Genomic DNA, 25,901 nt, shown 5'->3' with positions numbered 1-25,901 from the left:
CACGGTATTTCATCATTCAGTTGTGGTCAAGCGACTTGTATATCGTCGGGTGGTCTATTCTATGACAAGATGCGGAAATTGTGGAGCGCTCTCGATGCTAGTCTCGATGCCAAGAAGAGTATCCTGTCTTTATGAAGGCGCATCCATTCTTCCCGGTCTTGCAACAAGTCGCCAATGCAATTGACTGCTTTTGAGGGAATCTGCTGGCTTGCTCATCCTCTGGCCTTTCCGCGCTCAGCGAATACGAGGTATAAGCTGCCACGTCGTAGTACGCAAGAGCAGGTATGTCATCGACGAAGGGCGAGCTCTAAAGTTACTCACACACCTAACACTATGTCAGTATCATGCGATACATTCAGGTGCTGTTCGAGGCTGTTCGTCCACATTTGTTCGGACCAATGAAGCCCAAAGTGCAGATGATCGTTCACTGCAACGAGCAAGCTTCTTCGCTTTCATAAGTGATAAGCATAATGTTACCCTTTGCAGGTAACTTGGGTGCATCTTGGAACAAAAGTTCTTGATGGAGCTTGGGTGCCCCACTCAGAAGGGACGTGGATACTATGCGCGAGTAATGTCTATTCAAAGAGAGTTAGAGGCTGCTGGAAGGAGTTATTCTCGTTACGACGGAAAGGGATGAGTCTCTTGCCCACGCACATGGGCAGGATCTGATGTGCGTCTTTGATATCTTACAGCAGCTATCAGGGGACTTCCAATATTGTTGAGGCTCTATCGATGCAGATAGGTCTACTCTCCGTACTTCCCAGTGATGATTGACGGCATAGACCAGATTCTGTTCACATCAAATTTGATACTGATACAGTGCATAGTCCGTAGCGAATGTTCTATAGGCTCTGGGAATTCTCCTGCGAATCGGATTGTCTGGTGAAATACTGCGTTACACTAGTCGTGACCCATCTGATCTTTCGAGGGAACCAAGGCTGCCATGAAGTGTTCTGATCAGGTAGCTGCTCATTTGGAGCAAGGCTATAAAACAAGATGTACCGATAGCCAGTCTCAAGTTAATACTTGCCATGCATCCCACAGTTGACCTTGCTCGTAGCCCACTCTTCCAACTTCGATCCGATAGCCTCTCATGGCAAGCCCGTATCGCATTATCGTACGATAGGGCCCGAGCCATTGCCAAGATATATGGTGGGCACTGTTATCCTATACATTGACTATGAGCACTGTTGACCTGTAATTCAGAACTCACCGTCGACGACATCCTCCACGTATCGCCTCGATATTGGCTATTTCACACGGATCCCATTCTCGTTATGGATGGATCTGTCGCAACCTTACTCACGATTCACTTTAACCTTTGCATCGGCACCTTGGCCATGTTTGTTTCTGCGAGATCCGATTTGGTGAAGACCATTGAAGAACTTCTACGCTTTGAGATAACGTGAGTGAAGTCATGCTTCGCGGTTGTTAGTGATCGCTGAGCCCTCGAATGTGGCGTTAGCGGGCAATACTGTCTGACGGAGCTCGGGCATGGTTTGGACGTGATTAACCTTGAAACTACCGCCACCGCCCTAGAGACCGGTGGGTTCGAGCTTCACACACCTAACGAGCGGGCAGCAAAGTTTGTTCTGCATGATCTTTCAATTCAATGAACGGCCTTTGCTCATAATGCTCGTAACTTAGATATATGCCTCCTACTATTCCGAGCGGGATACCTTGTACTGCCGTCGTCTTCGCTCGCCTACGGGTTGGGATGTCGGATCGAGGGATCAAGCCATTTCTTGTCCCAATTCATGACGGGAGAGTAATGTACCCGGGAATCACATCCAGGTACATAGAATTCCATGTACTATTCGACGCTTGGTGCTGACAGGTATACTCCACATAGGTCACTTTCTCCTAGAGGCGGTACTCACCCAGTAAATCACGCATTGACCTCATTCAATCACGTTCATCTACGCCAGTCCTCCCTTCTATGCGACTCTCTACTCCCCTCCAATGTCAAAACGGAGTTCTTCAATAACATCTCTCGTGTCGTCGTAGGTACCCTTTCGATGGGTGCGCTAGGGGTGTCAGCGCTGCGTATTGCGACTTTTGTTGCAGCCACGTATAGCCAACGCAGGGCCGTTGTTGACTCCGCAAGACAAGTTCCTCGTACCATCATTTCCTTCAGTACACAATATTTGCCAATATTGGTCGCGATCTCTCAGACGATGGTTCTCAACACCTTCTCACATGCTTCTCGGGACTGGTTCGTCGGAACTAGCAGTTCGATTGCGCGACACTTTGTGGCTGCTGTCTACAAGGTCACCGCCGTAACGCTCGCATCCGACATGACTCTTGCTCTCGGCGACAGGTGCGGTGCACAAGGCTTGTTTGAAATCAATCAACTTTCTGTCTTACATGTGGGTTTATTTGTTACCCCCTTATGCCCTGAAATATACAGGCTGATGGCCCGCTTCATTAGAGTGAGCTTCGAGGCGCAGCAACAGCAGAAGGGGATATTCTGGGGATTTCAATCCGTAAGGACCTTTATTGTTACTGTGATCTGAGCCTGACTTGTTGTGATGGAAGGTTTCGCGATTGACGTTCTATTAAAACGCGTCGTCGTCCCTCCTTCCACAGACCCTACATCATTATTGGCTAGGCACGAGTCCTTGCTAGTCGCTGAATTACGCGCTTTTTTGCAAGATGCTACGGGGCCTCGCGATAGGAGGACAGAGTCGGCGTTACTGCCTCAATGCCAAGGACTGCTGGAGGCTATCGGACATCGTCTCGCATATGATGCAGCGAAAGCACGGGGGATAGAAGACGCAGTTTTGCAGCTTTATGAGGCCAGTATCGTGGCGTTGGACCCGGCTTGGTATGTTGAGCATGAAGGTATCTCCCGCCGGAGACAGTGTACGATGTTACTCGAGAGCGCGGACCACCTGTATCCTAGGCTGGACGAGCTTTTGGCGGGGTTGCAAGTTGACGCGTACATAACGGCTCCAATAGTTTCAGAGGAGAGGTGGGATGGGTATGTCGAGTCTCTCGTCATGTTTACTTCGTCTACGGGAGTCACTGGTGGCCTTAAAAACGGTGTTCGGCACCCCCTATCGATGGTTGCCGGGCCTCTTGATTGCGTCAAAGCTCGTTTATAGTAGTGCTCAATATATATATATATATATATATATATGTACCGTTAAAATGATTGCATTTATGCTCTGGACGCTGAAAGGAACGATTTCCGACGTCCTGCTGTGCTCTGTGTTGGTTTTTTCATCCGGAGGTCCTGGATGCAGCCTCATCCCACCACTCTCAACGTTTATACGCTTTACGGCCTAGATTTTCTTGGTTAAAATTAGTCAAGAGGTCCCAAGTCTCCAGACTGCCTCGATTCAAAGAAGTATCTAAAATTCAACTTGTGCGCAACATAACCGACAGTGGTAAGACACAGAAATGTGCCAGTACAAATTTGTATCCTCCATCCTGTCGTGTTTAGGACACTAGTGTCGGCACGAACAGCGGTTGAGGTTTGGTCGTGACTTGAGAACCGTTCGATAAACAAGTGCATTTCTCGTATCAAGTCAACTGGAGACGAAGCGGATACATAAAGCTAGAGACCCTTAGGTTCCTCACGCCTTCTAAGAATAAAGAGCTATCAAAGTCTTCAGGAAGTTTCAACGTGCAGTGTAGTATGATCTTGGCTATGACGAGTCTCATCTCGTGGTACGCAAGAGTTTTGCCCAAACATCCATACGGACCTTGTAACAAAATAGCAGATAATGAGCAGAAGTAAGAGGTGCTACGACGTGCGAGATGACTCACCATGAGAAAATGTCATTAAAGCAATCTTGTTTAAACGCGACCCCGGACCCAGTCCTCCAGGGAGCCATCTCTCCGGCCGAAAACTTGTCGGATCGGGATAGAAGTTGTCCTCTGACACCATCTGTGCCCACACAGGTACACCAACTATGGTGCCTTCGGGAATAGATACTCCTGTAAGAGTCGCACCGCCTTTCGGGGTGATTCGAGGAAATGACCCAAGAGGTGCTCCAAGCCTCAGTGACTCTTCGACAACCGCATTGAGGTACGGTAGCTCGACAAGCGTCTTTGGGTCCATATAAGAAAATCCGTCTGCTTCAGAAAATGTTGCGAGTAGTTCCTGTCTCAGTCGATCTTGGATCATAGGGAACGACGCCAGGTAGAAGCAAGCGAACGTCAGAGCAGTTGATATTCCGTTTGTTCCTAGTAACCATGATCTCATGAGTCGGATTACATGGTATAAAACAATACATTACATACCTGCCTGAAGAGCTATCAATGCCTCGAGTCTCATATCTGAATCTCTTAGACGTGGTATGGTCCCTGGTTCATGTACCATCTGAATGGCGAGAATAAAGAATTAACAACAAAAGGATGTACTGAACGCACACATAATGGGTACAGACCAAGGACGAAACTAGGTCATCATCTTCTTCGCCCTGAGAGTATCGCTGCTTAAGAGCCGCGTTAACTACTTCATCCATCACGCGTACAACGTTCGTGCTGGGAAGGTGCCAAAGGACATCGAATAACGATGGTACTTCGCCGAGACTGATCAAATACTTAGTCCTACACACGAGGCCTAACACTCGGACAAGGACATACATTTCAAACGTTTCTGCCGTTGACAATGTGTGATGGACGAGATTGAGTGGGTCTCCGTCTCGTATCATGTTCTATATAGAGTCGTCATGTGAGGTAAGACCTCGAAGCGATAAACCATGACAGGATCGACTTACTGCATGATAAGCGCGACCATACATAAATTCTCCCTTTCACAGATAGTAAGAAAATCAGAGAACATGATAGTACTAGAGACCTCACCGTGACATCATGGGACCAGCGCTCTAACAGGGTAGACGCATCGATGATAATTCCCTGTTCACGACCTTTACAGAGGACATCTAGCATATCATTTGTGCGCCTATGAAGCATGGGGGCATGAGAAGCAAGCCTGTGGGGATTCTGTTAGAGAACGGCAAACTGAAAGAGGAACAAGGTCCGCAGCATACTTTTCAGTTGTGAAGGAAGGAGCCCAGTAGTGACGCCTCCGAAAATTGTGTACTTCTCGATCTTGAAGAAAGAAGAGACTAGTTCCGGGATGGCGCGCAAGACCATATGCTTGGCTTTTATTCCACGCAGATGCCACCGCATAGACCGGATGTACTGCTGTGTAGTCATTGATCGAGAGTGTATTGGGACCTACGAATGCGTCAGCAGTATCAAACATCTGCTAGCAAAGATCCGAAATAGGAGCGCTCACTGACCGGTGCGCACAAATTTCCCGTAGTGACGATGTAGTTCGAGGATTGTTCTATACCTCTTACCAGAAGCAACAATCTGCGCGATCCTGAGGCTTGTGACTCTATTGAGCCTCGGTCCTGGGAACATATACAGAGGATGGAGTGGAGATAGGCGATATGAGATGCATGCGAGCACAAGAGCGCCGACATGACAGGCAGACATTCGTGCAGAAAACTTGATTGACTCCGATAATGAGTCACCGCATAAGAAACGAAAAACAAGGATGATGGCTGTCATAAGCAATTCAGCGCACAACCATGTATCCCCTCGAAGTGGTTTGTAGAATATGAAGAAATATAGGCACTGAGTAGGTCAGTTAGCTAGGCTCAGGAGGACGATGAGGACTTCTGTACATACTAGACCCGTCATAGCTGCAGTCACTTCGCCATAACCCGATGAGATGAAGAACATTTCTGGGTTTGCGTGAGGCTGCAAAGACACTGGGCTAGTACTTATAGTATCATAGCTTGATCTGAATGATACAAAATCAGGCGACGGGAGAAACGTGGAAATCTACCCCTCAACCCAAGCTTGGCTTCGTATGCACACTCGCAAGGGTCACTTCCGTCCTCAGTGTCTTCATGCAGATCTGTTCTCACCGGAAAGAAAGTTAAGATAGTGCGTTGCATGGGTGATTATCATGGTCCGCGATCTATCATCACGAGTACGTACCACACAGACACTTCCATCAAATGGAGGTCAGTATCTAACCCAAACTATCATGCACTGCGTCAGCACAAGCGTTTCACGCATTGCATATAGGGAAGGGGCTACGAGCGGGGACATCCCAATGATGGTCAGTGTCATCGGCGACATCTCGAGCCCCAGTTCGTGAAATCATGACCGTACTTATAGAGTTCATCAGCCACGGCATCCACACTAGTAAGTGATCATCAAGGCAAAAAGAATCAACTATATGAGTCGGCGAAGCTGTTACAAATATCACGTAGGACGATGGAGAGAACATGAATTCGGGAACTCTACATCAAGCAGTGCGTGTGGATTATCAAGTGGGTTGAGGCGATGTAGAAGCTGGTTTACCTTGTCCTTCGCACCGTGATTATGGCGTCGACATCCCATTTCAACAAGTACAAATAAGTTACATAAGGTCTGTGCCACTCGCACCACGCGTTTTGCTTTTCTCCATGCTTCACGCCTGCTTCGCTACGTTTTTTTTCCAGTTCATCCAAGCATACTCTGCTCTCATCTAGGACATTGTAGACTTATTTCGAGTGCGTGACTGTCCTTTTTTCAGGTCTCGTCCTCTTTATTCTCATCGTCGCTGGCCTCCGCGCAAGACGGCGCGTCACTAACTTCGAATACAACCTAAGTATCAAGTACAGCCTTCTGGTATTGGTCCGAATGGGCCCATCTTGTACCCTGAATATGCTTCCTTCCTTCCTTCCTTCCAGCTCTCAAATACTTATGGCTTCACATGCTAAACTATAGCAATGTACATAGAGCAATCTTGAGGCGGGCCATAGTAGCACACCCTGTTTGGGAGGCAGCACTGCACGACCGCCACGAAGATCGCCAAGTCGTGGATCGAGACTGTTTTTATTTGGGCAGACCCCACGACAAACTCGCGGAAAGCGATATCGAGGGTTACGGTCATTGACCCTTCAAGATTTTTCTGGTTAACGACGCCTCGCATCTGCAGCATCGTTATGCCTCTGAATTATGTTGCTTATTGGGTCTAGTTATCTATGAAGCTTCATCCACTCGAAAGTTTGTGTATGGCCCAGCTCCTTTTGAGCATCACACAGCGCAAGCACCGCGGTAGGACTAATCCCCGTCGGCAGAGCGGTTCTCTACCAAGGCTGTACACACAATACCCGCATAAACTGCACCACTCGCATAGCCCGTATGGTATCCCAAGGCAGATCATGTACGGTTGCAGACGGTTCCCTGATATACCAGGTTTAATTTCGACCCTCAAGGCAAGGTCGAGCACCCGTGCTGAAGTCTCTGGACTGCTGCCGGGTCCCTGACTGATACGAGATGCAGAATTAGCTGTGTCCTCCGTGAGAAGCGTACAGCGCAAGTCCGATCTGCATGTATCTGTATTCGTCTCTATGTGTGATGTATGCCAGCCATAACCGTTTCACCTTGATCTTTGATATCTTCTGCTGTCCGTTTAGAGGATGGTCTACGGGTGTTTCGTACCCTGGAATGAGTTGAAGGAAGATGGTGTGGGAGCAAACTGAGACCTCATTCCAGCTATGACAGTTTCACCTAGATCTTTGATATCTTCTGCCGTTAATCGGGAGGATGATGTACGAGTGTTTTGTACCCTGGAATAAGATGGAGTGTGCGCAAACTTAGACCTGATCCACCAGGAGATCGTACCTCAGGGCAATCACTGTCTCTCCCTTCTCGTTCAGATTCCTCAGAACCTTGAGTATGCGAACTGTCAGATGGGCGTCTAGACAAGACCCATCGATCATGTCCTCCATCGACTCCTCGAGCAAACCTTCCACATTAGTCAGTATCGACATTACCTTGAGAAGAACTTGGGAAGCCGCTCAAGAACGTCAGCCCAACGCTACTCTAGGCCCCGCTGTCGACGCATATCCGAATCCTCAGGTTTGTCCAGGTCCTCCTCACTTTCGACTAGTGGGTAGCTATTGACTGAGGACATATTCGCCGGTTTTCCGTCATTTTGTTTCTTGGCAGGTAATGCAACGACCAACTATCTTGGAGCGTCTGCAGGTCGTACTAGCTCTGGCGTTGCTTCGTGAGAGTGTTCAGACATTCTTCCATTTATATATCTGACTGGTCACTATGTTCAGCTCTTGCCATACTTGTTGGTGTATTCAAGACACGAAATCGAGGAAGAACCTGGAAACGGAGACTGGTCGATTCGGTAATTCACTTTCTGACGAGTAGAGAGTGGAGCATACGCCAAGTCCTCTGGCTCTCCGGCTCTGCTACGAAGGATGTTTACGATAAGTGGACTACGCGCAATAAGTTACCACACATAGTGGATGACATCGAGAGAGGGGCGAAGTTGCTGTGGCTTGGCAATCGCAAACATGACCGTGTCCTCTTGTGGTGTCATGGTATACTCTAGATCTCTCATTGTGACCATTCTACAGGCATAACTGACAATACTATGGATAGGGGGGGGATTTGTACTTCCAGCTAATGAAGAGCAGCATCTAAACCTCCTCAAGGCAATTTACGACGACTTCAAGGATCATAAAGACGGATTTGACGTTGCACTCCTCGCGTACGGTATGCTATGTCTCGACGTCCGTGTAGACTCAATCTGATTCCTCGTCTGTGGATTCAGCCTTAGCTCCTCAATCAACGTTCCCAATTCAACTTCGTCAACTCGTTTCTGCCATGAAGCACCTTGTCGATCATGGAACACGGGCGAACCACATAGTCCTAGGAGGCGACTCCGCTGGCGCTGCCCTTATACTCCAGCTCTTCGCCCACATTATCCACCCTATGCCCGATATTCCCCCGTGGACCGTACACAGTCCCATTGGCGGCGCATTTCTTATGTCGCCCTGGGTATTGTTCGGCCAGGATATCCCCTCTACACTCGACAATAGCAGAGATATCGTGACTGTCTCTTTCAATAACTTTCTCGCCCGCCTTGCGCACCCGCACATCAGTTCCATATTTCAGCCCAATTTCGACCCTTCGACTGCTCCGCAAGCCTGGTGGGAAGGACTTGGAGATGTAGTGGGACATCTCCTTATCACAATCGGAGAAGTAGAGCTCTTGAAGGACCATATGGTAGCATTGGGAGACAGACTGGGAAGAAAACATCCGAGAGTATTGACTATTGTCGAGACAAACGGGGTGCACATGAATCTGCTAATGGACTTTGCGGCTGGGGAAGGCAAACAGTCCTCTACGTACAAGTTTCTCCTGACTTGGTTAGCGAAGATCTCCAATCCCATAGAACGAAATGTTGTTGTGGGTAAGGTGCCGCAGGGCACTTTCAATGAATGAACACATATTTCCATGCTGTTCGAGACTGGCGTTGCTTACGACTAGATATAACGTAGTGGCCCGTAACAACAGGTGTCGACACTGTCTGAAGTCGCTCTATTTATGTAATCGAGCGATTGAGCGTGTTATAGTAGATTCGTGTCGCCGATCAAGGTCTAGTTGTTGACCTCAGGATGCACATAACTTAGTCGCAGAGCAGGCGCGGCAGAATTTATGAGCATCTGGCTTCGTTCCCAAACACAATGGCAAACGTCTCCATTGTGTTAGACCGTAAGTCTACGAAGACTCCAACCCGCCAATACTTCCCTCCCGCCACTCAAACATCCCCTTCCTATCCCTCTTCCATCCATCCAGTGCGTCTAACGCAGCTTTCCCCCAGTCGAACGTCCCGTGCTCGGATTCGTCGGATGGCCCGTCGACGAAGATGGCGAGTTGTTCGTTGTGGGGTTGGATGAAGCCTTCGGAGACGGCGCGACGGATGAGTTGGCGGAGGGGTTCGTAGAAGTTGAGGACGTTGATTAGGATGACGGCTGTTTGGGAGATAGGGAAGTAGGCGGAGTTAGATTGTTTGTGCGGGGTGACGGGCGAGAGAAGAACGCACGTTTGTTATGGATCCCTAGTTGTGTCCATGTGATGACTGCACGGAATGGAGGAAGGTAAGCTTGTGCGTCATGTAACGCCACAGGCGAACTCACCCTCCATGATCTATGAAGCAAATTTAGTTAAATCGCCAATGAACAATGAAAAGCATGTCAGATCAGCATACCTCCTCGAACGTCCCAAAACCTCCCGGTAGACCCATAAAACCTACCGCCCTCTTCGCCATCTCGACCTTCCTCTCATGCATAGATTGAACGACAATCTATACCCACGCAACACACAGCACTCAGTCCTCCCGATCTCTTAGTCGGGCGTTCGACAAGGACTACTCACCGTCTCGACCTTTTCACCCATTCCGCAAAACAACGCATCGACTCAATCAGCCTCCACTCTCCAACCACAAACTAACAAAAGAACAAGAGTGAAAAAAGTAAACACACCATCTCCCTTCCCTCCTCATTCAACACCACATGCACAGCTCCCGACTCCTCCTCGCCTTTATCCCCCTCACCACCCGCTTTGACCATAGCCGCAGGAACGACCCCCAAAACCTGACCTCCCTTCTCTAACACCGCTCCAGAAACGACGCCCATGATTCCTTTGGACCCGCCTCCGTAGACGAGTGGACGGCTTGAGGATCCTAGTGCGTGGCCGAGGGCTGTATTCGAAAGTGAAAGTAGTGTTACATGCGGTATTGCGTTAGCCATCCGTACGAGATACAGATCATGTTTGGATGTGGCGGGTAAAGGATATTCGATGTAGAGGGATGGAGGGATGTAGAGGAGAGGTCGACTGACAGGTAGCGGCGTTGGTATAGGCCTTTTGTTTTCCGATGGACGAAGCACAATACACCGCGACAGCTCCAGTCTCAACCGTAATAGCCATAGCACTTTCTGCAAGTCGAAGATATTTTCTTTTTTGGAGCAGAGCTTTTGAAGAAGAATCGATGAGGAAGCAATTTGCAGAGGTCTGCGGCGTGAGAGGTCAATCGATCAAGCTCAAGTGCGTAGAAGAAGTGCGCCTGTCGACTCAGAAAGAGTACCCAAGTTTTGAGGATGCAGTGTACGATAGGGTTGAGGGCCCTTGGGTGGTGAGAAGTGAGTCAGATCCGTTGTGGAAGCCAACGGCCCAACGCTGTCAGTCATGCGTTTGGCGGTTCGGCGTTTCCGCGCCATGACGGACGTGCATGGTGAAGAGCGTAAGGAAAGGTATGTGGCCGTTTCGGAACGCAAGGGGAGCATGTTTCTACGCATGCTAAACAAGTCTGTAACCGTACTGTAGACCTGGCAGTGGCGAGAACGAGAGCACAGTTTAGCGCCGATCCCTGCCGATCCCCATTCAAGATCATGAGCGTAAGTAGACCACACAACCCATCAGAGAAAGCAATGTAGCCGCACTCGGTAAAGCGAGACCAGAGTCTGAATCTAAGGCTATATTTGCAAAAAATATCGACAGATAAAACAAGAGATACAATTGGATGAGTGGCATGGGGAGCTTCGTTGAGAGCAGTACTGGTAGCGGGATGACGAACGAGGCTAGGTATCGGTATCAAAGAAAGAGTAACAATATATGGCGACAAACCATGAGCGCGGGTGCAAGTGCATGGACGAACGGAGGGACGGATTAGGAGCTGTGGATAGTGGAAAGAGCCGGGTAGGGAAAGAGAGAACTTGGAAGAAGAGGTAATGAGGGAATAAGACTAAGAGTAAGGATCACGAAAAAGAAAAGAAACACTCGACGCTCGGAAAATCGTACAAGGCCCATCAAAACTGCGTGCGTGCCACAATCTCTCTCTCTCTCGCTGAACACCAACAGACGGACGCACCGACAAAACACATCGGAAACACGAAACATAAATCATCATACTCAGAAAGTCCCACAAAAGAAGCCCTAGAGTGAAACTTGAAAGACAACGAACGACAACTGACGAACGGGGTACCTACGACGTGCTCGAAGAAAGATGCACCCTCTTCTCCGCCCTCCAATCATCCGTACTGCCACCGACACCACCACCCATACCCATACCCATATACCCATTCCCGTTTCCATTCCCAATCATACCTCCCATCCCACTCCCACTCTGTCCACCCTGTCCCTGTCCATTCCCCATCTGAGGAGACCTAAGGCCCCCACCACCGCCCATCCCCGTCGTTGCCACCGGACTAGTCACACTCACCCTGAACTCCCTCTCGCCCTCTCTTCCCCGCTTCCTCCCAATACCCGACGACTGCCCCGGCATCATGAAGTACTTCTCGATCGGAGCTCTAAGCGACCCTACCGTAGCGCCCGAATTCGCCCTCCTGCGATTCATTTGTGGACTCTGTGGTGTGGGTGGCGCGGGTGTGGGTGGATAGGAGGAGGAGGTGCCAGTCGTGTCTGCGGGGGTGGAGGCGGGGGTACGCCAGAAGCCTGGTGGATGCTTTTTGTACTGTGGCGTAAGAAAGCAAGAGAGGTCAGGAAATGTGGGGAGAGAGGGCAAGATGTATGATGAGACGTACGTTTTCAATCTCTGGTTTTCCTCGCCATTTGGCGATGGCTTCGCAGAATCGGAGAGCAGCCCGCTCGACGGGTTCAGCTGGGAACTGCCAGGCCAGATCCTCCATATGTGTCGAAAGGTCTGGTGTGCTTGATGGTACGTCAAAGAACTAAAACATCGTAGCATGAGCATCTAAGAGCACGAGGTAGAGAAGAACGAGCACGTACCCTGGCTAGTCTAGCCATCATCTCCCTCTCATAAACCGCCTCACCATCATCCCTCCTCGGACAAACAGCCCCGCTCGCCACCCCGCTCGCCACCATCTCACTCTGCGCCCTCAACGCCGGGAACAGTATCCTGATCGCCTCACCCAGATCCGGTAGATCATCCGGATCAAACTCTGCGAACGGATCAGGCGGCATCAACGAGCTCGCGCTCACTCCGTCCGGTGCGAGTCCGAGACCAACGCCGAGGAGGACTTGCACGGGAGAAAGACCCCGCCAGTGAGCGGTGAGGTATCCTTCGAGGACGGCACGGGTGAGAAGACCAGCGAGGAGCATGTACCATTCGTTCGTAGGCTTGAGGGCGCGTGCATAAGGACGGTTGACAGCCCGCGAAGAAGCGTTCGATGAGCTCTGCGAAGAGGGTGGTCGGGCACTTTCGACTTCGTCCTCCATCTCGGGTGCGAGCCCCGCTTCACGTCCGAGCTCGAGCGAGACGAGGGCAGAGAGACGAATAAACCTGGGTATGAGCTCTGAAAGTCTCGTATTGCCCTTGCCCGTCGTACCCATACCCCGATCTCCATCCCTAGGCTCTGCATCCTGTTCTCCACCAACCTGTCTCCGCATCACACTCCCTCCAAGACCCGGCCTAGCCAATCCTGAACCAACGCCACTCCCATCCTTGAAGCCGGTGACGCCTGTTGCGCCAAGTGTGTTTCCGCTTGGGTTCCTACCCTGTGAGTTGTTGGTTGTCGTGCCACCGCGGATACGGGTGTTAATCTTGGTCTTGGCTTCAACGCAGATTTCGCAACCGTTGTGAAGATGACGCGGACAGCGGAGGGATGGTGGGGAGTTGGCGGTGGTGGGATCTGCGCCGGAGAGGAACATGTCGCGGGCACGGGGGTTAGGTTGGGGTGGCGGGTACATAGTGTATTGGATTTGTTGGGCGGGTTGGGGTGAATACGAATAGGGGGTGTTCTGTGGGAGCGGAGGAGGTTAGATAGATCTTGGCGTAAGAGGGGAAATACGCACTGGATACGCAGAAGGGTGAGATGCAGATGCACTGGATACGACAGAGAGTGGGTAGAGAGCGTACGGAAGACCAGATGTCGCGAATGGATTCTGGCTGTAGAGCCTGTCGGTCGACAATACGGGCGAGGGCTGCGAGCTATCCGTAGCCGACGTTGAGCCACTCCTCGAGAGCTCCGGCCTGACATGCCGCATCGCCGGCATTTGCCTCGCAAACAGGTCGTTCAGCACCGTCGCCAGTGCCAGCCTCAACCTCACCCCGTTCGGCAGCATGTGCGGGTGCTTGCCTGTACCTATCCCCGTCGGTGGCGCAGCACCGTTGACACTACCCGATCTCTGTCTAGGCGAAGTCGGCGCAGGGACAACAGGCTCATCCTCCGGGAACGCATGGTCCATCGGCGGCTGCTCCAGCATTCCCGATACGACCTTCTCGACCGCTTCCGCCCTCAGCCTCAACCTCCTCGCCAGGTCCAAGTCCTGCCTCGCAAACCTCAAGTCGTCATCCTCATCGTGCGTGTGTCCTGGCCCTCCCTCCCTCGCAAACAAAGGCGCTGTGTTCTCCCCATCGCTCGGTACCTCCTCGTCCTCGTCCCAATTCTCTGGCCGTTCGCGGTGCGCGTAGTTCGGTGACAATTGACCGCCCGTGCGGTCCGTCATGCCAAGCTCAGAGCGAGCCTGAGCGAAGCGAGTGCGTGCATGTGTCCAGAGTTGATAATCGATGATAAGCGTCCGGGCTGATTTCTCGCGGGGAGGGATGGAGTGGAGGTGGTGGGCATGTCTGTGTGCGGGTGCTTTGAACGGCGCTGGCGTCGGGGGATGTATGGGAATATTATTCTGGTTTGAGTTGGCCGTTGGTCCGAGATAACTGGTGCTGGCTCGTGCGCTCGTCGTCGGAACGGCAAAGGAGGGTCTCGGACGCTGAGTAGGGCCTAAGACAACTGGGGGCGGTGGGACGTGGGGATTATTATGGTACGCCATGGAGTCGAAATTTCCCGAATAGGAGGGTCTAGAGTGGTCCTCCAAGACGAATTCGTGCGCTCCTGCAACCGGCGAAGAGAAAGGTCGTGGAGGATGATGGGGGAAAGAAAGAAAGACGTCGATCCCGAGCATTTCCGCGAAATGGGAATTCTCGGGGCCCTCGGGCCCAAGCGTGTCCAGCGCTTCTTTTCGCTCGACTCAGCCGTATCTTCCACCAAACCACGGCTCAACCGGTCATGCATCTCGTCCCGTGCGCCAATGGCAAGGAGAAGATTAGGTTATAACCCTATAGGACATATTTCACGACCACGCTCCAGGTCAGCTATTGGCACCAATGGCGTGTGTAGTAAAGTTTTGCTTGACGATCCATTCAGAGCGTCCCTGCCAGATCAGAACACCTTATTCTCGAAGTGACTCTGGTTATTCCGAGCGCGTCAGCGCATGATTACCCATGGCAGCCTGTGGACATCATGACTCATGATACCTGCTGACGATAAGTACGTGGGGAAAGTCTCAGGGTTCTTGGGAAGTCCTCGGTGCGTCATTCCGTACTACAGTACTCCTTATTCTTTGTCGATCAAGCTCATATAAGCATCCTATCTGTACCTGGACTATAGGGAAGGGTTCATGGGCCATTCGATGGCCAGGTCAATTCAAACTTACGCTTAGGACTTGTAGCATCTTGGAAGTTCCTTGTTCATACCAATCTTACCTCAGACTCTACCGATAATCTCAAGCTCATTCTCGTCGTCTCCGTTCCTCACCGTGGCGGCTCTTTCTGAAACACCAACATATCGCCAAACTAGGACTCGATGGAGGTCTGCGGGAGGTCTGCAGCACCTTGCGTTCACCCTAGCCTAAGTTCATCCTCCTTGAAACCCGACCGCGACATATCAGTCCAAAGACTTCGCCTTGGGAAGGCTATAATCACAGGCATAAACCGTACGATGGTTTGTCATTGGCAGCCTTGCCTTGATGTATCCTCTTCTGATTTCAATCTTGAATGACCATGCACGTTGCAGAGCTTGCATATTGTGCTCAGCCAGACGCAGTGTGAAGGTGCCACCGCCACATTCATATGCTCGAACCTCTCGACGCTCTCGTCGACGACGAGTGTCCGGCCCACCATCACAATGTCTTAGGTCCTTGTGGGATCTAAATAAGTAGGGTCTATGAATGTTGAGCCACTCATCGTCGACCCACACGTCCAGAATATAATATTGCCCTTACCGTCCAACGATGCATGCTAACTTGAAAGTTCGAATTTCGTGTTAACCGGCTGTTGCCGGTTATGTGTGTCTCGGTCGTGTCTGACTTCCTTTCATTTACTATGGCCTAGTTTGAACGGCAGTGGTGTAAGGCAAACGGAAAAACTCAGACCACCCTCTTTCTCGAATTAAGTACTGAAGGCTTCAGATCCTCACCTGTGCGATTAACGGCTGAACTCTACGAACGTTCGTCACGGCCCCGGCGGTAGCATCATGATGGTCGTACTCGCTTATCGCATAACCCGTAGACGCCCACCCTGCCAACACTCACAACTAGGAAAGCCCGCTCCCTTATTCAACCGGACTCCCTCTCATCTCAGCACTCGAACCACCATAATTAGTATTACGACACATATCAACTTCATTGTGAATTGATCCACCCTTTGTGTCGGTTCCTCGCAGAGATAGGCCGTCGACATCCAGGAAGAAGTCCACCAACGAACCGTAACACGGACACTACGTATGTTCATCCTTAGTCCCCATCCCCGTACCTTACGCTTTGCCTCCGCCAATCCGAGTCATTCCGAAACTCCGAGTGGCTCAGCCTACCAGAGAAGGTTCATCGTTCGAACTTACTTTGGAAGCTGTAACTACGTCCAACTTGGTCCTGCTATTTCATATACCCTACACTCGTTCATCCTTCACCAGATACTCTATCCAAACCGTTCTCGCGTATATACCTTCCTTCCTTCCTTCCTACGACAAGTTCGTCTGAAAGCAGGTTGAGTAGAGTAGTACGCACCGCACAAAAAAAAGAGATAAACCAACTTCTCATTAGATTCAGCAGACACTACAGTAAATCCTACCCAGCCTGATGCTCGGTGAAAATACTCACTACGTCTCACGTACCGCACAGTCGAGCCTAACGCTCGACGCACGAATGCGATCCTCGACAAATTATCACCCACATGCCGCAACTGAAAACCAAAACCAAAAACCAAGCGAACGAGAACCGTCAAATTTCGAACCGAACCGAACCGAAGAAGCGAGTCATAATCAAGAAGGGGAGACAATAAAGGGTAGAGATCGAACCCGAAGATGCGGGGATAAAGGCAGAAAATGAAAAAAAAAAAAAAGGATACGAAGGGTAAAGACAAAAAACAAGCACGAACGGGATACGGCGTGATAGAGATCTATATGGGTTACGAGCACGATTGCTCAGAACGTACAAACACTCGAGATGTGAATAAGTCAAGTGAAGGTGACGGGAATGGGAGAAAAGAAGGGACGGCCTAGGTTAGATATACATTGACGAATGAGACAAATGAGATGAATAGAAAGGGACATGAAATGGGTGTTTGAGAAGTGAAAGAACAAAGGTGACGAAGCAAATGAGGAACGAGCGAACCGAGACGTATGCTGTTTGATGTGAAGCTCGTGGATTATATGTATAAAATAGACTAGCGCTACGACGGGATAGACATCCAGTCGTGCACTAGTCCAGTGATGAAAAGTGAAAGAGAATCAACCTAAACGAAAATAAAGCAGAGAAAGGAAGAGATTAGCGAGCAGTAATTGTGGTGTAACCGAATAAAGGAAGGGACTAACCAAGCAAATGAGATCAAAACGGAAACGCAACCGGGAAAAATAGGAGCAAAAATTGTTAAAAAGAAAAAGGAAACGACATTGATACATCGATCGATGAAGAAAATATGCCGCCATCAACCCTCCGGTGACTAGATAGGATACACCGCCCAGACCCACGAACACCCTGCAGGTAATTCCCAGGTCCTAGGCGTAGAATCCGACCCAGCTGACCGCGCGTCGTGTATAGAGGAGTTCAAGGGCGAGACGACGACGACGTTGATTGGATACACGGAGACTATGCGTGGATGTGAATGATGTTACAATGGTTGTTGAGACCTTCGACGACGACGTGAACGATAAGACTATAGAGCGAAAACTTGCGATGATGAGCTTTCGTGCGCGTCCGTCTTCTGTCTTCGCTGAAGTCCAATAAATACTCTGCCTCTCCCCGAAGCTTTCCTCCATTTCACCCACCAGAAATGGCCAAACCCATTTCCCCACTACGCGGCAACAGATACCCCCTTGTCTCCGTGGCGTCCCCATCCCGACTTGCCACCAGCGCCCGCCAGACCATCTGCAAGTCTGGCTATTCTTATGAGCGCGATTCGACGACAAGAGCGACCGAAGCCAATGCGCTTCTCGCGTACCATGGCAAATACTACATCCCACCTTCAACCAACCGCCCTCCTCCACTTCACCCCTCAAACAACTTCCTCCCCACATCCGCCCTCAACCCCGACAAAGTCCCCACACTCCCTTCTCTCCCCGTTCGCGCAAACCTCGAACTAGCCACAAACCCCGGACTCGGTGACACATTGATGAAGTCGTGCATATTGAACGACCCGAACCCGCCTCCAGCAAACGCGGATCCCATACCGCCCACGGTCTGTTTCGGTGGCGTTCCAGGCGCTTGAGAGGCTTGAGGCTGAGAGGTGACGTCGACGGCGGAAGGAGAGGGCGAAGGGGGGGCTACTGCGAGCGACGCACGAGACGGCGAAGGCGGGGGAGGCAGAAGCTGCGTCGCTTGTAGAACAGCTGCGACGGCAGATTCTTCCTGCTGCGACTGCGACTTCTCATTCTCCGAACCAGTCTTCGCATTCAAGTGCGCCTTGTAAAGAAGTTGGGTGGGCGTGACTTTACCTTCACTGCCGTCTTCTCCCCTCGTGGGCGAAGTGGTCTCATCCGCGATCATCGTCGCACTCCCCAGACGACTCCTCCCTGGCGTCCCACCGATACTCTCTCCGACCAAAGTCGCAGCACTACCCGAATTATCTCTGACCAACATCCTCTGCGCCAATCCTCCAGTCCCTCCACCGCTGCTCGTACCAGTGTTCGCGCCGATGATCTCGCCGATATTCGCCGCCGAACCCGCACCCAGACCGGAGCCCGTCTCGGGGAACAACACCCTCCCCTTCGCCCTCAGCTCTGACCCAGACCCCGACCCTCCGCTGATCGAACGCGTGAACGCCCTAAACGCCGCCGCATCCTGCGTTTCCCTGTTCCGCGTCGTATTTGGTCTCGCAGGCGACGGAGACGTATGGAAAAAGGTAAGTAGGTTAAGGGCCTCCTGGTCGACCTGGTCCGGCGGGAACGACGGTGCTCTCCCATCCGTCCCACCACTCCCATCTGCGCCTCCACCTCCGCCGCCAACGTGGGCGGCAGACGCAGAGGCAGAAACAGAGACCGAGGATGAAGCCTTGGGGGTAAGGCTGCCCTGATGATCATGGGCATGGGCTTGGGTATGCCCTTGGGTTTGGTTACCCATCGGAGGTGTCCGAAGCCTCGTGGATGAGGTAGCTGGCATGAGAGCCGCGGCCGAAGCCTGAGAAGTAAACGACGACGACGACGGATCTACCGCTGCGTTAGCGGCCGTCGGGTTCGGATGACTGGTCGTTCTCGTCGAGCTCTGCGCGAAGTGCTGCGAGATGCTCGAGCCGACGTCAGAGCCGGCTGATATGCTCGACCGCGGAGACAGTGCTCCCGCTCCACTGGCTACGGTGGAAGGGGCGCCTACGGAGGACTGGGACTGGAAAGACGAGCGAGAGTTGCGTAGGAGATGCGTGAGCGTAGCGGCGGCCTTCATATCGAGATCCATGGGGTCGTATGTGTCAACGTCGCCTCCGAGATCCATCTCGTACTCCGCTCGCTGACGCTTGCGTGAGTGGGAGTGATGGGGGTCGCGTTCGCGGTCCTTGCCCTTGGACTTGCGAGAAGACGATTCTTTGTGGGTGGACGACGAAGACGTTTTCTTGCGCTTCGAAGATGACGGTGTCTTGTTGGAAGAAGATGCTGGCTTGGTACGTGATGATTGAGCGCCTCGAGTACGTTCCGCTACACTGGAGAACGCTCCGGAGCCAGAGCCGGTACGCGTAAGAGGAGCGCCAGAAGTGGCCTGCTCAGAACCCCTACGGCGATGATGTCTAGAGGTAGAAGATTGAGAACCGTGATGAGTGGGCGTCCCGGGACCGCCACCGCCACCGTTGTTCATCTTCTTCGGAGCCGGAACGGGAGGGTCTTCAGGATTATGTATAGTACGCGCTCGCTTCGCAGGGGGGAGAGTGAGAATAGAAGCGTAAAGACTCTGGTGCCCGCTAGTCCCTCCGGATGTCGAAGAAGACTGACCGAAAGAGCCACGAGCGGTAGGAATAGCGGTAGGCGGAGCCATGGACCCGCGTCGATGGGACGGAGTAGCGGTGGCGGTAGATCCTGTGGCGCCGAGTGGTGTGAGAGAGGAATGAGACGCCGAGGCAGGTATCATGGCGCTATTTCCTTGTGTGGCTGGGTTGTCGTAGTAGTTTGTGCGGGTAGAAGTAGCGGTAGGATGGTAACGTCCTCCGTAGGCATAGTTGCTGCTGTTAGCATGATTGCCGAATGCGTGATTATAAGCTGCTGCTTCGCCCAGTTGAAGAGACTCGAGCTCAGGAAGCGATACTGAAATAACGTTGTGTGTGGCCTTGAAGCTTGCATACGCGAGTCGCGCGCGTAAACCACGCGTAAGCTGCATGCGCGTCGAAGGCATACCATACCACCGCGAACGTGCACCGAGACAGGAAAAAGAACCGAGTGATTAGTGGCCAGGAACAGACAACAAAAAAGAAAATAGAGACGTCCAGAGCTATAACCCGGTGTTGTGAGCGGACCGTGGGAGTTCTAACACGTCGCGACGCGTCTCACCCCGAATAATCGGATTATACCTCTGGACGCCTCCTATAGTTCAGACCTACCTCGGACATATGAGCTCTGGCGAGGACTTTCTGTACGGCCAGTCTCCTCGCCTCATCCTCTTGACTATGAGAACTAGAATTATTGGCGATGTTCACAGTCGACAGGGAGTGCATCGCGCCCTGGGGCGCGTTCTGAGCCTGTAAGTAGGCCATCGGAGGCGAAGGGGTGGTCGCCGAAGACGACGGTGTGGCCATGCAAATATTCCTAGCAGCAAAAGAAGTCGATTTCTGGTCGGGGGCGTGGATGACCGACGTCGTCGCGGATGACTGGGGGGCGAGAGGGCGCGGATGAGGGCAGAAGGCTGAGAGTGGGAAGGCGCGTCGGGAGGACAGTTGACTGGCGCGGCATGACTTGCTTGATTAGTCAGCATGTCCATTTCCGGGACGTGTTTCGCGAATTTCGTGCTTCGAGCCCGGTGCCACGGCCGACCGCTTGCTTCCGTCGCCCGTTCCTGGCGCACACAAAAACACCCAGAAAAAAGAGCGGTTCCCATCTTCGGCACACGTCCCGTCCCCGCCCCCATCTTTTCCCGGATCTGGCGCCGGCAAAATTCCTCACTTGTCCCCTTCTGTGTCCCGGCTGCGGTCGAATAAACGAGGCACGCAGAGCTGAAACACATCCTTGTACTTGCATAAATTCCGACGTCGTTCAACTTGCTCAGGCGAAAGTTCTGTCGTTCATCTACACGACGCGGACTCGGTCGATGTCGGGCACAGCGTCGGGCCACACCTGCCTGCCTTTGCCACATCACCGGTGGGAGGCGCCAGAATCTGCGATGGTCAGCATAAGCGCCCCTGAATAAGCGTTATTCATTCCCTCTAAATATAATTAAATCCCTATCGCGATTGGGTCTTGAGATACGTCCTACCCCGATGTTGACGACATCTTCACGTTATGAACAAAGAGCACCATCATCGTGCAACGCCATCATGATTCGTTGGGAAAGAGACTACTTTGCTAACCCCGATGGGAAGATGGCTCAGGAGCCGATAACACGTCAGGATGGACCTCATCGCAAAGCATCACCTGCCCTAGCCTGCCCTCGACTCCCGACGACAAATCGTGTGTCGGAGGGGCGCAAAGCATGCGCACAGAGAAGTCCATATGCGGTTTCGCGTGGTGGCTCGATTCGGGAGTCGTGTGAGCGGAGCAGGGACGACTCGGACTTGGAAAAAATGAAAGGACCGATCGTGAACACGATGCGAATGAACTTTACCTCAATGGTCCTAGGCGAGGTGGTGTACCTGTGGCCTGACATTCGAGAAAGGCTGACTCTGAATTCGATTCCGCAGGCTTTTGGCAAGGACGAGAGGGCAAGCCCATTGCTCCTTTGACTGACAATTGTAGACCGGTATTTGTACCTCGGTCCGAGGATGTTAACCTTCTTCCCATGATCTGTGTCATACCGCCTTTATTACGCCAATTATAAATCCCGTAAACGCTCGCGTAAACCGGAGATATCGATGCTGTTGCCACGAATCATGATTCGAAAGCCAGCACAGCACAGCCAACCGGACGGGCGGGCGGCGGCAATTACACAGTGCGGAGACAGTACGGAGACGCGCTTTGAATCCATTTTGACCTCGAACCGGAGCATCTCCCTTGGCCGAAGCACGAGGCGGAGAGATGTCGGTTCTAACCTCTAGTAAGACTCGAGAGGACATCGATGTGGCGACTCGTTAGCTGTCGTGCTTTGGACCGTTCTGCATCATTCAACTGTAGCGAGCGTGCAACAGTACGAGTACAGAAACACCGAGGCGATGCCACATCGATCTCGGTGCTCCGAGCCTGTCCATGTCCACGCTGGCAGGACTCATCAAATCATTCCTGCGACAGAGCCGCCCAAATGAGAGTCAAGCGCTGACCGGTAACGGACAGCATGGGACGCGACGCGTCGCGAAGTACCCGTGTACGCGTACTACGCGAACCGAGACCCGTACGCGCGCGTACACGTCTAAATAAACGCGTCTCCCAAACAAAAAGCCACGACCAAGGATAGGAATGTCACCTTCATGAGTACGGGTACTACTCAAACGATGAACGATGAAAGTCGAACGATGAACGTTTATGCAGCAAACAGACGATTGGATAGGTATCCAAAGCCCGGAACCGTAAAGCGTCTCCATTCCATTCATACCATTCCGTGACGACGATTCCCAGTAGAGTCACGACTTCTTCCTTCATATTCATACCCGCAGGCTGAAACGCTGAAACGCTGAACTTCCCAGCTCAGTCACAATGAGTCCCTTGCCGCCCTTCCCAGCTCAACCTAGCCTGATCCGAAATCGGTCTCTGTCGCGGATGAAACTCGTCGCCAGCTGTCGCGTTGTCCGTCGTCCGTCGTCGAGAACCCAAGAGCCGAGCGCCGAGAGCTTTATCAGGCTTTATCCCGTATGAAACGTCCCGAGCCAAGATACGAACCGAGACCAGCATGACATGTGTGGCCACACGAACACGCATTGCATTGACCAGGATTCATCTCGAAAGAGCCCTCAAAGCCGCCACCTCGAAACGGTCTGCCGACTCCCTTCGCCTCCTCCTCCGCCGCCACCCTCGCCTTTGTTGTCGTTGTCTTGAATCCCCACAGAGACACCACCAGCCAGATCCTCTCCCGGAGCGTTCGTGTTCGAACTTCCCATCGTCGCCGCCCTCGCCTGTTCACGAAACTGGAAATGCGGAGGGGCTTCACGGTCAAGGACACGAGCAGATTCATGTGGAGGTGGCGATGGCGATCGCGGCGGCCGCGGTCGTCGTCGTCGTGGCGCCATACTTTCGGGGGTCTCATGTTCCCACTGTAATTGCCTAGGCGAATGCGGGCGCGACTCTGGATGCGGATGCGACTGTGAGTGGGACTGTGAGTGCGTACGCGAGGGTCCCGCCTGGGGATTGGAAGTGGAATGATTATGACGCCGTTCGGGCTCCTCTTTCCTCCATTCCTCTAGTTCAGCCCAATACCATGCGGGAAATATTCCGACACGGCCTGATGTTGTCGATGTCGATGTCGGTGTAAGTGTCGAGGTGGAGGGTGCAGATGATGGTGGGTCTGTGGTTGTGTTTGTGGACGTCGAAGTCGCGGGTTCAGTGGTGGCAGTTGAAGTCGAAGATTCATGGTTTGCAGTCGAGGTGGAAGGCGCACATGTCTCGTTCGAAGTCGAGGGTTCAGACGTCGTAGTCGAAGTCGAAGGTCCAACCGTCGCATTCGATGTCTCAGGCCCAGCCGTCGACTCTTCCTAGTAAGGATGAAAATGTCCGCCTGCGCCACATAGCGCGACTCGTTCGTTTGTTTCCCGCCTCCGCGCGTGGCTTTGCGCATGGCTCCCAACGCCGAATCTCGACCTACGGTGCCCACCTCTGAGAGGAAAAGACTACGACACGAACACCACGGAAGGAGGCGCCGAAAGAGACAAGGAGCCGTCGCGGACCAAAACGGCAGGGGAAAGCGGGAGTCGCGGAGAGGGCGGAAGCAAACGCGCAGGAGTTGGGGTCGACGTTGGGTCGACGAGGGCGACGACGACGACGAGAGAGGCAGGGGTTCTGGAGGCGGATGCAAAGAGAGAGGTGTCATTGGCTAGGCAGCGTGAACAAAGAGTGACGTAGGGATTCGCCCAGAGGAAGGGCGACCTCGAGGCAAAGGCAACAGGCTTCGCTGATGGCGCCGCAGAGCCGGTCAGCAGGACGAGACGCGAAGTTTGCGCCAAGTCGTGAGTGGCGCACAGAGTCAAACCAAGTTTGCGAGAGCCTGTATCAAATCGCAAGCTCAAAGTGAGGACAATAAGTACGAAAGAATCATTAATACTGCTAGATATATACATATGTGTCGTAAGATTTTGTGAATTCAACCATGAGGAAGTTTGATTTGCGTTGAATTTGCGGCTCGACCGGCGTGTGGCCCAGTACCTCGGTCGGCTGGATGTTCATAGAAAGGGAATAATGCGCAGAAATGCTATCTAAAAAGACTCGCGAGTAGCTAAGTTCTCTACACAAGCCTCAAGCTTAAATCATAGTACTACAGCGTAATACGTATATACATATTAAAAAACTTTCACGGACATCAATGCCGCGAAGGACGGGAGAAGAAGCCGCCCCAGCTACCTTCCTTTCTGGGAACGGACCACGAACGCGGCTCGGCGTGGCACACGTGGCCGCAACTCCGCCGCGCGTCGACTTGGACGCAAAATCCGTCCAAGTCCCCGTCGTGATATTCAACATAAGTAAATAAAAATGCTCTCTATACATGCCGTTTCCCGTGTAACTAGAAGATGCCGTGCGATTGCTTGCGCTTCTGCTTAACCTCTGTATCTGCTGCGAGAATGCCTCTATTAGCGTCCCAACCCTGGCCTCTCTGTGACTGCGACAAGTCCGCGGAGTCCACCGTGCGCTTGGCTCTCTTCCTGGGTGGCGTAGAAGGTCGTGCCACTGACAAACTAGGTGGGACGTCGGGCTGTTGTACATCTCGACCTCCGGCTACCAGACGCTTGAGCTGAAAGGCTAAAGCTTCGACTGCTGTCAAAGCTTTCTCTGCTCGGCTATGATCTTCAGTGGTGTCCTTGGTGAGGTGGGCGTACTGAAGCTGCTCCGAGAGCGAGGACAAACGAGGTCCCAGACTCTCCAGCTCGTGAAACGCTCGCAGGAGTGCTTGCGCGTTTACGGCTGCTTTGGCGTCCCCTGCCACCAGCTCGAATGCAGCGCCCGAATCGGCGCCTGCTCCCGTCATCGCCTTCTGATCCCTCCCACGCTCGATGACCTGACCTTGTTCGCTTCCCAGGCGGCCTTGCTGTTGCTTCTCTCCTCCTTCGTCGTCACTCATATCACTCCCCTCGAGACCGTGAACCTCATCGACGATGCTGGAGTACTCGGAGATGTCCATCTCACTGGTAAGCTGTGATGCTCGATCTGCCTCTTTTTCGTCATCTGATGCCTGATCATCGTCGAGCCCGTCGTCCTCCTCAGAGTCCGCATTGGCTCCCTCCTCATATATACCCTCTTCAGCGCGAAGAACGTCCTCAACAACCTGCACTGCACGCATAACCGGTCCAACCTGACAGCCAGCTGTAGCCACAGCCTTCTCGACACTACGAGCTACCCGCGTTGCCTCAAGAATGCGTGCAGCGTCTATGCTGGTCGGAATTGGGATCTGCGGTAAGTTCTTTCCTTGCGAGCGCAACGCGTCCAGACGTTTAAACGCCGCGCGTATGTGCTTGCAGGCGCCACCACGATGTGTAAAGTCGCCACAGGAACAGCTCGTGGCACCGTCGATTTCCATCGTCACCGTGTAGACAGTGGGCATTTCCTCGACATCTAAAGCGAAGGCGG

The 25,901-nt window shown here is 52.3% G+C and overlaps 7 protein-coding genes across 7 annotated transcripts; 2 read left to right on the top strand and 5 right to left on the bottom strand.

Annotated features, from left to right (window-relative positions):
* Nucleotides 1-1,031: 1,031 nt before the first annotated feature.
* Nucleotides 1,032-3,491, top strand: STEHIDRAFT_128390 (acyl-CoA dehydrogenase NM domain-like protein; the record flags this gene model as incomplete). The annotated part of the gene is made up of 8 exons (XM_007300170.1): nucleotides 1,032-1,152; nucleotides 1,207-1,405; nucleotides 1,466-1,585; nucleotides 1,648-1,794; nucleotides 1,853-2,369; nucleotides 2,432-2,486; nucleotides 2,539-2,983; nucleotides 3,449-3,491. The coding sequence occupies 8 exons, from the start codon at nucleotides 1,032-1,034 to the stop codon at nucleotides 3,489-3,491; spliced, it is 1,647 nt and encodes a 548-aa protein (XP_007300232.1).
* A 37-nt stretch (nucleotides 3,492-3,528) lies between these two features.
* On the bottom strand, nucleotides 3,529-4,213 carry STEHIDRAFT_49951 (cytochrome P450; the record flags this gene model as incomplete). The annotated part of the gene is made up of 2 exons (XM_007299322.1): nucleotides 3,529-3,710; nucleotides 3,775-4,213. The coding sequence occupies 2 exons, from the start codon at nucleotides 4,211-4,213 to the stop codon at nucleotides 3,529-3,531; spliced, it is 621 nt and encodes a 206-aa protein (XP_007299384.1).
* A 4,011-nt stretch (nucleotides 4,214-8,224) lies between these two features.
* STEHIDRAFT_48347 (alpha/beta-hydrolase) lies at nucleotides 8,225-9,264 on the top strand (the record flags this gene model as incomplete). Its single annotated transcript, XM_007299182.1, has 3 exons — nucleotides 8,225-8,357; nucleotides 8,419-8,532; nucleotides 8,591-9,264. Coding segments are annotated over 3 exons (921 nt in total), but the record flags the coding sequence as incomplete, so codon positions are not given.
* Nucleotides 9,265-9,487: 223 nt separating this feature from the next.
* STEHIDRAFT_73452 (uncharacterized protein) lies at nucleotides 9,488-10,982 on the bottom strand. Its single transcript, XM_007299417.1, has 7 exons — nucleotides 10,662-10,982; nucleotides 10,305-10,522; nucleotides 10,198-10,206; nucleotides 10,031-10,126; nucleotides 9,960-9,969; nucleotides 9,866-9,901; nucleotides 9,488-9,794 (listed from the first exon to the last, which is right to left on the bottom strand). The coding sequence occupies exons 1-7, from the start codon at nucleotides 10,747-10,749 to the stop codon at nucleotides 9,541-9,543; spliced, it is 711 nt and encodes a 236-aa protein (XP_007299479.1). The 5' UTR covers nucleotides 10,750-10,982; the 3' UTR covers nucleotides 9,488-9,540.
* A 317-nt stretch (nucleotides 10,983-11,299) lies between these two features.
* On the bottom strand, nucleotides 11,300-14,576 carry STEHIDRAFT_118560 (uncharacterized protein). The gene is made up of 4 exons (XM_007300169.1): nucleotides 13,594-14,576; nucleotides 12,568-13,539; nucleotides 12,363-12,509; nucleotides 11,300-12,292 (listed from the first exon to the last, which is right to left on the bottom strand). Exons 1-4 carry the CDS (start codon nucleotides 14,566-14,568, stop codon nucleotides 11,804-11,806), a joined length of 2,583 nt encoding a protein of 860 aa, XP_007300231.1. The 5' UTR covers nucleotides 14,569-14,576; the 3' UTR covers nucleotides 11,300-11,803.
* Nucleotides 14,577-18,057: 3,481 nt separating this feature from the next.
* STEHIDRAFT_108065 (uncharacterized protein) lies at nucleotides 18,058-20,740 on the bottom strand (the record flags this gene model as incomplete). Its single annotated transcript, XM_007300168.1, has 2 exons — nucleotides 18,058-20,361; nucleotides 20,588-20,740. The coding sequence occupies 2 exons, from the start codon at nucleotides 20,738-20,740 to the stop codon at nucleotides 18,058-18,060; spliced, it is 2,457 nt and encodes an 818-aa protein (XP_007300230.1).
* Nucleotides 20,741-22,731: 1,991 nt separating this feature from the next.
* Nucleotides 22,732-25,455, bottom strand: STEHIDRAFT_137191 (uncharacterized protein; the record flags this gene model as incomplete). The annotated part of the gene is made up of 2 exons (XM_007300167.1): nucleotides 22,732-23,818; nucleotides 24,880-25,455. The coding sequence occupies 2 exons, from the start codon at nucleotides 25,453-25,455 to the stop codon at nucleotides 23,081-23,083; spliced, it is 1,314 nt and encodes a 437-aa protein (XP_007300229.1). The 3' UTR covers nucleotides 22,732-23,080.
* Between the last annotated feature and the right edge of the window lie 446 nt (nucleotides 25,456-25,901).

This window comes from Stereum hirsutum (assembly GCF_000264905.1).
Source record: "Stereum hirsutum FP-91666 SS1 unplaced genomic scaffold STEHIscaffold_2, whole genome shotgun sequence".
NCBI lineage: Eukaryota > Fungi > Basidiomycota > Agaricomycetes > Russulales > Stereaceae > Stereum > Stereum hirsutum.
The sequence above is the reverse complement of the archived record's forward strand: the minus strand, read 5'-3'. Positions and strand labels throughout refer to the sequence as shown.

Coding starts and splice junctions, on each gene's coding strand:
- STEHIDRAFT_73452 (XM_007299417.1), bottom strand. CDS start 10,749: ATGGCTATTACGGTTGAGACTGGAGCTGTCGCGGTGTATTGTGCTTCG. Junction 10,523..10,661: donor CTATACCAACGCCGCTACCT/GTCAGTCGACCT, acceptor TTTCGAATACAG/CCCTCGGCCACGCACTAGGA. Junction 9,795..9,865: donor ACTAGGGATCCATAACAAAC/GTGCGTTCTTCT, acceptor TCTCCCAAACAG/CCGTCATCCTAATCAACGTC.
- STEHIDRAFT_118560 (XM_007300169.1), bottom strand. CDS start 14,568: ATGGCGTACCATAATAATCCCCACGTCCCACCGCCCCCAGTTGTCTTA. Junction 13,540..13,593: donor CTCACCCTTCTGCGTATCCA/GTGCGTATTTCC, acceptor CCGCTCCCACAG/AACACCCCCTATTCGTATTC. Junction 12,293..12,362: donor GAAAACCAGAGATTGAAAAC/GTACGTCTCATC, acceptor CTTACGCCACAG/TACAAAAAGCATCCACCAGG.